The sequence below is a fragment of the Opisthocomus hoazin genome, chromosome 5, assembly GCF_030867145.1.
Source record: "Opisthocomus hoazin isolate bOpiHoa1 chromosome 5, bOpiHoa1.hap1, whole genome shotgun sequence".
Lineage (NCBI taxonomy): Eukaryota > Metazoa > Chordata > Aves > Opisthocomiformes > Opisthocomidae > Opisthocomus > Opisthocomus hoazin.
In genome coordinates, this window is record NC_134418.1 from 79001602 (window position 1) to 79013895 (window position 12294).

Genomic DNA, 12294 nt, shown 5'->3' on the forward strand with positions numbered 1-12294 from the left:
GCTGAGGGAGCTGGGCTTGTTCAGCCTGAAGAAGAGAAGGCTGCGAGGGGACTTAATAAATGCTTATAAATATCTGAAGGGTGGGTGTCAGGAGGACGGGGCCAGACTCTTTCCAGTGGTGCCCAGCAACAGGACAAGGGGCAATGGGCACAAACTGAAGCATAGGAAGTTCCAGCTGAACATGACGAAGAACTTCTTCCCTCTGAGGGTGACGGAGCCCTGGCACAGGCTGCCCAGGGAGGTTGTGGAGTCTCCTTCTCTGGAGATATTCCAGACCCGCCTGGACAAGGTCCTGTGCAGCCTGCTGTAGGTGACCCTGCTTCGGCAGGGGGTTGGACTGGGTGACCCACAGAGGTCCCTTCCAACCCCTGCGGTTCTGCGATTCTGTGATTCTGTTCAAATCGGTAGCAGCTAGAGCTAGGCACCCGAAGCAGACCCATGTGAATACAGGACCCTGTCCTGCAAAGGGAACTGTGGCTTGCAACAGAGAATGGTACCTTCATCTTTTCGGAGGGAAGCATGAAGAGTCACTGAGTGTAACACTCTGGTAATTCTTCACTGGTAGAAATAAATAATTACATGATTCTTGGGGTATTTTTTTGAAGTGGTTTACTCATTTCTCGGATGGATGGAAAACGTGGGAGGATTACTTTGTTATGTGTGTATGTGGGTGATGAAATAATGGCTTCCAAGTTTGTTATTTGTGTTGGCAGCAAGAAACATAAATTGTTGCGATGTATCTGCACTGAGGATAAACCTAGCAACGCGTTTCTGGTTGTCAGTCAACATCCCCCCCCTTCCGGCCGCGGTGTCCCGTGTGACGTAACGGCGTCCTGCTGGAGCGACCCTCCGCGTGCCGGCTCTGTAATTAGATGTGACATCACTGTACGAAGGCTGCTCAAAGAACGGCTGCGCGGCAGTTACGGTGGGCGTTAGAGCTGCTTCAGTCAGAGTGCTTTCTGCTTTCTGACAGTATTAAATAGCCTGTTAACACAGAACCTTGCTCCTTCCCTATGACTCCCGAAGAGACAGACGTTGAATACTAGAAGGTGTCATTCTGTAACGCTTTGTGTGTGGGATCCACATTGATGGAAATGAGAAAGGAGCTGGGAGCTTTGGGTGCAGAACTGCGAAAGAGCAACAGCGCAGTGTAACGAAGAGTTGTGCCTGCGGGATTGTTCAGGCTCTTCACTGGTTTCATCGCTCCCAATAAACGAGAAACTTCCGTTATTCTTTTTGTCACAAAATGCACGAGTGAGAGCCTGTGTGCCACCAGTATCACTTTAGCCTAAATAGGACCTGACTCAGGGCAGTGCAAGCAGGAGTTCATTCATTCTTTTGTTTCCCTTTCCGTGGATTTCTGTCATATTCTGCATAGATATATATATAAATATTTTTAATTTTCAAAGGAATATAATTTCACTTATATTGATGGGAATAATAGATTCTATTCACTAATTTTTAGCTAGGACTTGGGAACTTAACTATCTGGCCATTAGGAAGAGGATAAAAGTAAAATGGCATTATTTTCATCCAGTCAAATAAATAGTGTGATATTGATTGATTACTCGTAGAGCTGCAGAAGGAAGCCTTATAAATCCACCTGCCCTGCTTACTGTGTGTGGACGAGGTACCAGTTTCTCCACGTTGGTCTGGCAAGTTCCCTGTGCTGTGAAATGGGTGAATTCCAGTCTTGGTCTGATCGAGATTTGCTGGACCTAACAAGGGGTTTTGCTGTATAACCATGTTTAAAAATTGAATTACTGGCCCTTTCAATATGCTTTTGCAACTTCGGAGCCACATATGATTTGACTTTCAGTTAGCTTGCCAGTGAGGTGCTAGAGGAGGGACCGATCTGCTGTGCTGTGCAGCGGGAGCAGGTAGAGCAGCAGTTTCTGGTCTCTTCCTGCGCTCACACGTTTCAATGTAATATAATTAAACCAAGCCAAACTGGACATTCAGGTGTTTCAGCGCTTCTCTTGGGCAGTTTTTTGGTCAAGCTAATAGAAACAGCATTACCCAGAGTGTGGGATCTGTTGGCTTCCCTGCAGGTTGCTGTTAACTGGAGCACAGGCCGGGTTTTGCCGCGTAGCTATAAGCGCTGTAAGGGGATATACTTAGCGATGAGCTCAGGTCCTTCTGGAGCTGCTGACCGCATGTTCCTGGCCTCCCGCTGGCACGGGCACTGCTGTGCCAAAGGCGTAGGAAGCACCTCGTGTTCCTGCCCGGGGGCTGCACGGCAGCGTTCAAGAGGCAGCTAGTAAATGCCCGGCGTGGCAGAGCGACCACGTGCTTTGCTTTGGCGCGGGTGGCAGAACGCTAAGGCTGCTGGGGTGACCCTTCGCTTAGTTTGGGACAGAGGTCGTTACCCTGACCGGCTCATGCTTGGTCTCCCTCGCTTGTTGGTGTCCTGGAGGTTTGCTAGTTTTGGGAGGCCTTCGCCTCAGCCGCAAACACAGGGCTCGCTGCAGGGTGGGCAGTGGGATCTGGTGCTGTTTAGGGACACAAGGGCTACATTACCTGTTTGTCTGTAACGTGGCGCAGCTCTGCCACGTTTCGTGTGGACTGGCACAGACTTTTCTGTCTGCCAACGCGGCTGCCGTGTCACAGCATTAAAAGAAAATCCTAACAGAAGTCGAGATGTGTGCTACATATCCTGGCAAGGTAAAAGGAAACTGGTTTGATACGTGGTTTTCTAGCAAAATCTGTGACTAACCGAGGCTTTTAGTTGATTCGTTCTGGCCTCTTCCTAGGAATTCAACTGGCTGGCCTCTGATTCCCAGGTCTCTTCCTCTGGCCTGAAGGATGAAGCACTGCCTGGCCCTGCGAGGTCTCTGGCATTAGTTTGTAGGGGAGCACACAAGGAAGCTCAAACAGTCCCTCAGTCTGTTCCTTAAATAGCGTAGGTGGGATTTCAGCAGGCTTTGCCATTTTCAATATATTTGATTTACTGGGATGTAACGTTACTGTTTCTCTACTTTTTGGCTAAAACATTACTGCCACAGTTTTTCCTAAAAGTGTCAAAGACTTTTCATCTCCTTTGCACTTAGCAAGGAGGATGCTGTTTCACCCTTTAACAACTCAGACCCTTAACAATCCAGATTTTTTTTTATATTGGAGAGACTACACCAACCAGTTGAAGTTACTAGGCTGGCTGTTACAGAAAAAGGCTGTTAAAGCACAGCACTTCCTACTTCTCACACTTCCTACGGCTATCTCTGGCACAAAGCAGTGCCTCAGTGGGGTAATTCAGTTTTGCAGGCAGAATCCCCAGTGAGCTGCTCCCCAAATATCCGTATTCTCCTTAAATCTGGATTCTATGCTGTCACTTTACAGAGCCGTTCTTGTTCTACTTTTGCTGGAGGATCAGGGTGTGGGAACTCCTGCCAGGTATAAAGGGCTTACCCTTGTGTGTTTTACCTCTGTGCTTTGGGAGTGAAGGGGGCTCTGGCAACAGAAAAATGATCTCCAGCTGGTACTGGCAATGCAGAACGTTCCAGAACGTTGGTTTTGGATTCAAGCACTTTAGGGGTGGAGCTGGGTGGGCAATGCTCACTGCCCTGATGCGTAACCAGTCTACGTGTGCTGGTGGGGAAAAAATCTCCGTACAAGGTAAAACTATTAGCATATATGCTTGAAGAGTGAAGCGCTTTGCAACACTGAATTGGTATGTTATGCGTATTGTATGTTATGTGTCTTGTGAGAAATGATGGGGGAAACAGTTTTGTACTCCAAGCAAAATTTATTAGAAGTCTATTCAAGAAAAAAAAACCACAGAGACCTTTTGCTTGTAGGAATTCAAAGTCAGTTACCTGAAAGCCAGGTATGAAAAACCTGTATTCTTCTAAAATCAGTTACAGAGTAGAAACAGTACTTTTTAAATATCACAGGCAACAGATATTTAAGTCTTCAATCATAAATGGCATCAAAGATAGGTATTAATCTCACAGCAAAGCTGCATGCAGATCTAGTTTAAAATTGAAAGCCTTTGAATATAAAGCTTTTGCCATGAAATCTGCAATAATAAAGGTATGCTGCACAAAGATGTTTCTTTACCTTTGTCTTCATGACATTTCTCAGTAATAAAGACATATGTACATTTAGATTTGGCTGGTAAACCATATTTAATTAATAAAATTTTGCATAAAATGCTATCTTACAGAATTGCACTATCCAGATGTGCTTATGGTAAATAGAGCAAGAAAAGAAAAATGCATTGAAATGTTTTGTATGTGAAGAGGGCAAATATCAAATAAGGAACTTAATTTTTGTTAAAATCAACAACCAAATGGCTCTGTACAAAAAAGCAAACATATGTACAAAATGCTACAGAGACTACATACATTTTGACAGTTTCAATCCTTTACCCATGAGAAATGCAGTAGGAGCTTTTGCCATCTATAAGGTGCTGAAGAAACCAAATCTGAATTTTTATTTTTATAAAGCCATAGTCGTTATCATCCTGTGCCTTAATTTCATTTGCTATCTATGCTTACCATTGCTTATGGAAAATGTATGTTTTTCCAATACTTGTTTCATTCAGGGGAAAAAAACCACCCCACCTCTAAAATGCATCAGATTTTAATACTTGTGACTCTTTTTTCTGTACTAAATTCCTAAAAAGAACGTGTAACTCAGGTTTCGTTAACATACGTGTATATATAGCGAAGTAAATCAGTACATGATACTTGTGAATATTTTTCAGGTGGCTATGTTAGGAAAAAAAGAACACCCAACAACCCTTTGCACTAACACTGTTTGCTTCCTGCGTCTTAAAACTCCTGTGATACGTAAAAACACCAGCCTCTCCAATTTCATGTTACGTACTCTCACGTTTTGATGACAACCGTTTAATGCCAGCCATCAGTAGCAGGTTCCTGTTGTCTATGCTTATGTGACTGCCTGTCTCGTCGCTGAATCCTCTTTCCTGAGGCTTTGTGCCTCTGGCACTTCTTGCCTTTTAACAGAAAACGCTACGACTTTATTAGGGGAAAAAAGGTTGAGCCGATACCGTCGCACCCGCTCAGGACGCTCGCAGTTCTTCCACCTTTCACTACGCTTGCTTGAGGTTTTACAGTCACTGGGCATATGTTACAACAGACAAGTGCAGGCAAAAAATCCACTTCGTAATTTGTCATACATCGTAAACCAGTACAATAGGCAAACGGCAGAGTGAAAGCAACAAATGTTGCCAAGCTAATAAGAATGTGGAAACTCAATTTTTAAAAAAATAGTAAACAGCAACCTCCCCCTGCCTTACACGCATGCTGAAAAATCCCACCAGGCTCATGGTAGTACCACAGACGTCCAAACCAAGAACGGTTTCTCCTCCTCCCCGCCCCGCCGTGGCAATTCATCTGCGTACCTGGCACCAGGCTTTTCCTAGCGTGTTTCAAAGGAAAAAGACTTTAAAGCGGGGAGGACTGAAATGCTGCAAGGATTCCTCTTGCTTCAGAAAGGCTCAGTGACTCACACCGTGGCCGCTGCTGTAATACTGCTGGAGCGGGCTGGCGGGTGGGATGGGATGAGGATGAGCTAGGTGGCCTCCAGCTGAGACTGCAAGCATGACAACGGAAGGCCAGCGTAGCGTGTTTTCTAGCAGCTTTATGCAGATGTGTTGCGGAGATGCAGCATAAATAAGTAGGAAAAAAAAAAATTCACAGGCTCTTGACATAGTTTCCAGGGAAAGTACCAAAGAATTTGGTTCTTCTTGAGGTTCCTGAAATTAGAAGCAATAGATGAAAGATGGGAATAACAACAGGAAATCACTGTGTAAGCATGGCTGTTAAATTTTTGCGTCACAAATGGAAATATCTACAATTTCTTATAACTTTAAAAAGTTCTTTTGAATTTCACTTGCAAGTTGTGAATTTCAACAAATTATAACTGCGGGAAGGAAAAAGCAAATAAAGAGGCAGAGTTGATTAAAGTGTTAGGCCTGATTCAAATCGGTGCTGAAACTTTGACTTGGTACGCAGAAATAATTAATTTCAACACCATCAAATCTTCAAATAATTTGAATTTTTGAAATGCTGAGGACTAGTCAGATGATTAAATTAGCCACTGTGTGCATGAAGGTTTATGGAATGATTAAGCCACCTTATCTAGGCCTAGTTCTGAGATCTCCGTTCGTTCGGGAATACCTGGCTCTCACAAGGGCTCAGTTCTGTAGATGGATCTGTGCAAGCGCCTTTCTCATCACCTGGTCTTTAAGAAAAGAGCAGCACTGCACAGCCCATTCCGTGGCACGCGAGAATGGGAACGGTGCTGCACAACCAGCTGGAGGCACGTGTTGGGTTGTGCCCGGCCATTCCAAAAGAGAAGTGAAAAACTGCCTGCTCATTTCAGTGCATTTTTGGTTGGGATTTCTCCTGATAAAGCCAGGTTCAGGTTTTTTTATGTCGAATACCAAAAATTAATTTGGTTGAAGGGCACCAAGCAAAGAGGGCAGCAAAGGTCGGGTGGGGGAGGACGGGGAGAATAAGCAACCAAATGAAAACATACCCACAAACCATCCATCATCACATTTTTCCATCACATCAATGACATCTCCCTCTCTCAGCTCCAATTCATCTTCGTTCCTAGGAGTATAGTTATATAGAGCCTGAAACCTTAAATAGGACAAATGATGCATTTTAAAAAGAAGTAAGAGATTTTTGCACCTTTGCTGAAGTAAAGGAGCAGGTTTAAACATTAACTAATAAGTAACACTTCTTGCAAATATAGGGGAAAAGGGTTTATTTTGCCTGGGGGACTTCAGGGCTAGGCACAAATTATAGTAAATAAAACTTTATCGGAAAGGTAACTCATCAGACACTAAAGACTGGGGATGCAAGGCAAGGCTGATGGCTCCTCAACCGGTTGCTCTGAACACAGAATTCTAGTAAACTTTTTTTTTTAGCATCATTTTATAGTTGAATCACCGAAACTGAGGACTTCTAGAGGGGAGTCTGTAGAGGCGGTAGCCCTTAACCCCTCAGTCAGCACCTGAAACTGTGGCTCCGACAGCTGAACCCCACGTGTGTGTATGGGTTCTCTGCCCCGGTGGGACAGGGTGCCCGGGAGAGCAGCTCTGTATCATTCAGGCAAAGTTTCCATGGCTTAAATTAGGTCTTTTTTTCAGCAAAAAAATCCCTGCTCCTGACAGTCTGATTTGAAAATCCTACATACAGACTGGTGCTAGGCTCAGTGTAATCATGGTCTTTTTCAACACACCATGCTTACTTTTCACACTGCTTGTCTGGAAGAAGAAAAGTCACTGTTCCAAGAAAAAAATTATTTTAACTTAATTTCTCATGACTGGCAGTTATCTCGCCAAATCTGAAAAGCCTAATTTCATATTGTAATCATCCTAACAAAAGGGAACAGGACTGGTTATTTAAGCAATTACCTTTGGTAATTTGTGTAGCAGGAGTAAGAACAATCTGTGCCAAAATTAAACGGCAATAACATTTTTTGCCATGCTTATCATTATTCCAGGAAAGCAGAGCTGTGATGCTGTTCCAAAACTGATTACACGTAGCTTCCAGGGGTGCAGGAGTTGCAGATGCCACGTGTCACGATTAGGGTTCAAGCCAATTACTCAAATACAGTAACAAGGTCTTCCCAATTAGCACTCTTTGTACTTTAGAAATCTAACCTTAGTAATTTCTAGATAATCCATTTTAGTAATTCCTCTGTAGTCATTTTGTTCTCTCTGTGCTAATCAAAGAATTTCTTAAATATGAAAACTCAACTACCATTTACAACACTAACAGGATATTCAAGACAAAGAGTGGCCGGTTGGCAACTTAAAGATATTTCTATTTTTAATTTTAGGAATAAGTAACTTCAGTCATGAACTACCTGAACTGTGTTGAATTACTGCTTACAAAACAGAGTTTGATGCTTCAGCATGCCCAAAAGAACCAACAGGAGCATGTGGTTTTAGTGAGACTGAAGCCACAGTGTCCAATTTTCATTATGTATTATCTGTGGTACAGTTATTTGGTGACTTTCTGCCCCTCTCTTCTCTCTTGCCATTTCTTCCAGTGACTAACAGGTTAACTTTTAAATATTTTTACATGCTGAGCCTTAGTTACGTTTAGGAGAATTCATCTCATGGGGCATACTCCAAAGTGCTCTGATGCTAGAGGAGGAATGGCTCCTGGTTTCAGTGACCACTCAAGCAGGAACCCAGTGCAAGATTGAGGAGAGGGGGAAAAAAAAACCACACCAACCCCCCAAAACCTGGAGCTTGCATTTTAGCAGTCAGTACTGCAATAGCCTTCCACGCCCGACATGTTTTATCCCAGGTGCTTGCATTGTTTGTCAGAATAAGACTTGAGAGCTAGGTTCTTCTCCAGGTTTCAGAAAGGCTTTCTTGTGGCTAGTTTTTAAGTTGCACGTGTAAATGGCACCAAAACGCATGAGCCTGTGTTCCTGCGATCAGTGGTGTGACGTTCTTTTTTTCTCTCTATTCACATCCAGAACTGCTTCTGAATAATTTGTGTCAAGTTAGTAAAGCCGATGAATTGAGTCAATGTTGAATATTTAATTGGCATTCTGCTGAGATGTAAAAATGGAGAGAATAAAAAAGGAGAACTTTAATTTTACAAAATTATTATCCCTTTTCAGTATAAACGGTGGAGAACTGTAAGTTGTCACGTCTGCCTGAGTTTGATGTAAATTAAACAACCAAGGCTTTGACCTCTGGGACCTTCTTGGACGTCTTCCTACATCATGCGGTTATCTGCAAATTTCTGAAATCTCTTCATAATTGTACTTGGCAGGTTAACAAATGACGATGCGCTGGCTCTTGCTTAAATGTTAGGTTTTGATTTAGTAGCCAAGAAGTATACTTACGGTTCCCCCCCACTGTGTATGTTTTCATGAGCAAGCACAGGGCGCTGTGGCTGAAATGAAATGGTTTGAAATGTAATAAAGATTTACAGACTAAGACCCAAATAGCTGGACAGGGGCACGATACATCGTTGCTTGAGAGTTCACATTCTACCTTGTGTAAAACAGCACCTCCCTCGCCCCCCTCCCAACTCCCAATAAATTCTTAAGAGACAGGGCAAGCAACAGAATTTTGGCAGGATTAAAGATCCAATTTTTGGAGGACGTAATAAAAACTAAAACAAAACCGTGAACTTTATCAACAGACCATTCTATTTATAGTCTAGGAGAAAGTTTGGAATAGAACCCTGCTGCCTCTTCACTGTGAAACAGAAATAGCATTAGAAAAATCAGATGCAACTGATGAACATTGTACATTCCTTGGGTGAAGTATATTTTTAGATAAGCAGAAATAAAATCTCCTATACATAATGGCAGAATTTAGAATATTCAGAGACAAACAACATACCAATTTACATTACACACACAGAGTACTAACTTGGCAGGCACAACATGCTAGGCTTTAATGAATTCTGTTTCATCTCAAGGAGGAGCACAAAGCCATGCAGGCTCTTGGGAGGCGAACAGCAGAAAGAATTTTTGAACGAATGCATGTAACTGTGTGAAAATAACAATTAACACTTTTATTTCAGAGGAAAAAGTAGTTTGTATTTCCAGTGCAAAGCTTTATGAAAGGAGCCACTTTCCTTCTTAACGGAGTGTTACCCACCACTACCCTCCAATACATCTGGACGGAATGGAAATGAAAAATATTAGCGTCCTACAGAAACCATACCCTGCTCAGAAAGACGCTGACTTACACCGATTAGATCTGGCGGGCGCAGGAGCAGCTGCTGTGGAGAGCCCCTGATGTGAGCAGGGATGATGCTCTCTGACTGGGGCTGCCCTGTGGTCTGCTGTGGAGACATGCTTGGGAGCTCTGTCTGTCTGGGAGCGTGGGTATCGAACGCAGCTCACAGCATGATCTTGCATGAGTTACTGAGTAAGCTGCGACCTGATCTTGAAGCCATGGGATGTGTCTTATTGCACCGCGGTTCTCTCTTTCCCAGGTTTGACTATTTCAGTACATTTGGCTTCAGTGTACTCTTGAAGATGACACAGGCTTCCATGACAGAAGGCTGTGGTAAAGAACCTACAGCCTGATGATACCAATCGGATGTTAAAATCCACTATATCGTGTGTTTGTGTGCCCCCCAATGAAACTGAAGTAGTTAAGCTTCATCATGTTTGTATGTGTACCTGCAGAAAATATTGTGAACATTCTCCACTTCATTTTTACAGTCTGTAGGGCCTAGTTTTAAAAAGGTGCCTAGAGATGCAGGCAGGTAGATTACAGAGCTTTTATTCATATTAATGACAGCTAGGTGAGAAAGAGGTTTTCAAAGTCCAAAAAAAATTTGTTTATACTCTTTTGAGTCTCGTCTCTTCCTCATTTAACTCTCCTCTGCCAGTGTACAAGAAAGATGGATAACTTTTACTGAAGAATCCAACAATAACGATTGCAAATTAGACATTTCAGTTCTCAGCAAGCCCCCTTCAACAGTTGGCTTGTCAAGTTAGAAGACAGTATTCCACTGGGCAGACTGCTTGGTATTTGGGTTGGAATCTGACCTGACTCCCTGCTAATCTTTCATCGGGTCCGAAACCGAGCTGAATGCCAAGGGTAGTCAGAGATGCAAGAGAACTCAAGCGGGGTTAAGGACTGTTCTTGCAAACAATAAAAGTCAATGTCTGAAACAGCACTGCACATGACTTAACGTTTAGAACATGCTCCAAGCCAGGAAGAAATTAGGTAGGTCAGTATTATCTTCTTTTCCTGCAAATGATTCAATGCTTTAAAATGTTTTATTGCTTGTTAACTACTGTAGAAACCGATGATAGAAAATCAAGGCGCGTGAAGATTTTCAACTCTGCCTTACTGCTGCAGTGAAAACTTTAACAGAATTAGAACCTGGGAAAACCAGGGTGAAGTAATCTGTGCTGTGCCTGAAGAGGGAGACCTCGGAGGTCTCCCTCTATCCGAGCGCATTCCTCAGTAGTACCCCGGCTGACATCAAGAAGCTTTCTCCCCGTTTTCTTTCCCTGAGCTCTCAATCCCCCGTACAGTGGCAGTGGCTAGAGTGAGGGCTGCTGCTTGGTCTGGCTACTTGTGCTGAAGAGATCTCACAAAATGCATCACCCTGCGGGTAGCTCTTGGTGCTTGGGATTTCTAGTTTCCAGCTATGGCTCAGTTCACTACACTATCCTGTTTTCCTGGGAAAAAATGTAGGGCCTAATCCCAAAAAACATTAAAAAGTGTGCAGTCAAGGCAGTGGTCCCAGTTGTACACCTGATTTTCATGCATGACTGATATGTGCTTGTGTAGAACAGTTCTGTACAGTCCTGAATATGCAAACTAGGTGTACGATTTGTGCTCTTGTAGTTCTGGAATTAAAGACATAAATGCACTAAACATTGAGCAGCAGAGTCCTCTCAATATATTGACTACATGCCATTCATTTGGAGTAACATGCAAAATTAAAATAGGGCTAAATCCCTTCTTTTAATGGGTCCTATTCCCAGTAGGACTTTCTTTGGGATGGTGTTGATCCACGACTACAGGAATCCTGGCCTTCCTAGGACTGAATTTTCTCTCTTCAGTAATGAATAAAGCACTGCCCCTCACACCTGGTAGCAAACAGAGGCCTGACAAAAAAAACCAAGACTTGGAAAAGTTAAACAAACCTGCATATCTTAAATTAAAATTTTAAAAAGAGAACCACCAGAAAGATGATAATCTAAAATCAGCAAAACCAGCACGGAAAACAGTTCATCCCATTATCATTTTAAAGAGCCAAATGTTAAGAAACCAATGAAAAGAATAATTTAGTCCTAAACTGAAAGCAAAACATCACAGCCTGTAAATTCTCATTCTCATATGGTTTAGGTTGGTATTTTTTTAATAATTTAGATCACCTTTTTGAGTGAAACACATGCAAACTCTGAACAACCTGACTTTCTGGCTAGGTAAAATTGTTACAGTTATGTTACTGGTATGCTACAGGTATGAAGGGAAAGGCTAAGGAGCGTGTCTGGAGTAACAGTGCTTGATAAAGAGGACAGTATTGAGAGAGTGTAATAGAGCAGCAACCAAACTGTTTGAGAAGAAGGACATGGATTCAAAACCAAGAATTGAGCCTGTATACGTGCAATGAAGTATAAACTTTTGACTCGTAGAAGCTATGGTTTTAATAAACTAGAAATGCTTTGAAACAGAGGAGTAATTTAGGAAAAACCAGGCTAAATATAAAGACCTTTTATCTCTTACATCTTGCAGCACTGGAAATACTACGCAGTAATGCAGAGATACAATACGCTAATGGGTTTATAAAATAAGTTTTGGCGCACACAGAC

The 12294-nt window shown here is 42.8% G+C and overlaps 1 protein-coding gene across 7 annotated transcripts in view; it reads right to left on the reverse strand.

Annotated features, from left to right (window-relative positions):
- Nucleotides 1–3735: 3735 nt before the first annotated feature.
- SORBS2 (sorbin and SH3 domain containing 2) overlaps nt 3736–12294 on the reverse strand; it is a 246472-nt gene continuing 237913 nt past the window's right edge. For all 7 annotated transcript variants that reach the window (XM_009940196.2, XM_075421865.1, XM_075421864.1 and 4 more), the window contains 3 exons: nt 8845–8894; nt 6505–6611; nt 3736–5719 (listed from right to left, as the gene is read on the reverse strand). In XM_009940196.2, coding sequence (XP_009938498.2) covers nt 5658–5719; nt 6505–6611; nt 8845–8894 — 219 coding nt within the window. In that variant the 3' untranslated portion in view covers nt 3736–5657. The remainder of the gene's footprint in view (nt 5720–6504; nt 6612–8844; nt 8895–12294) is intronic.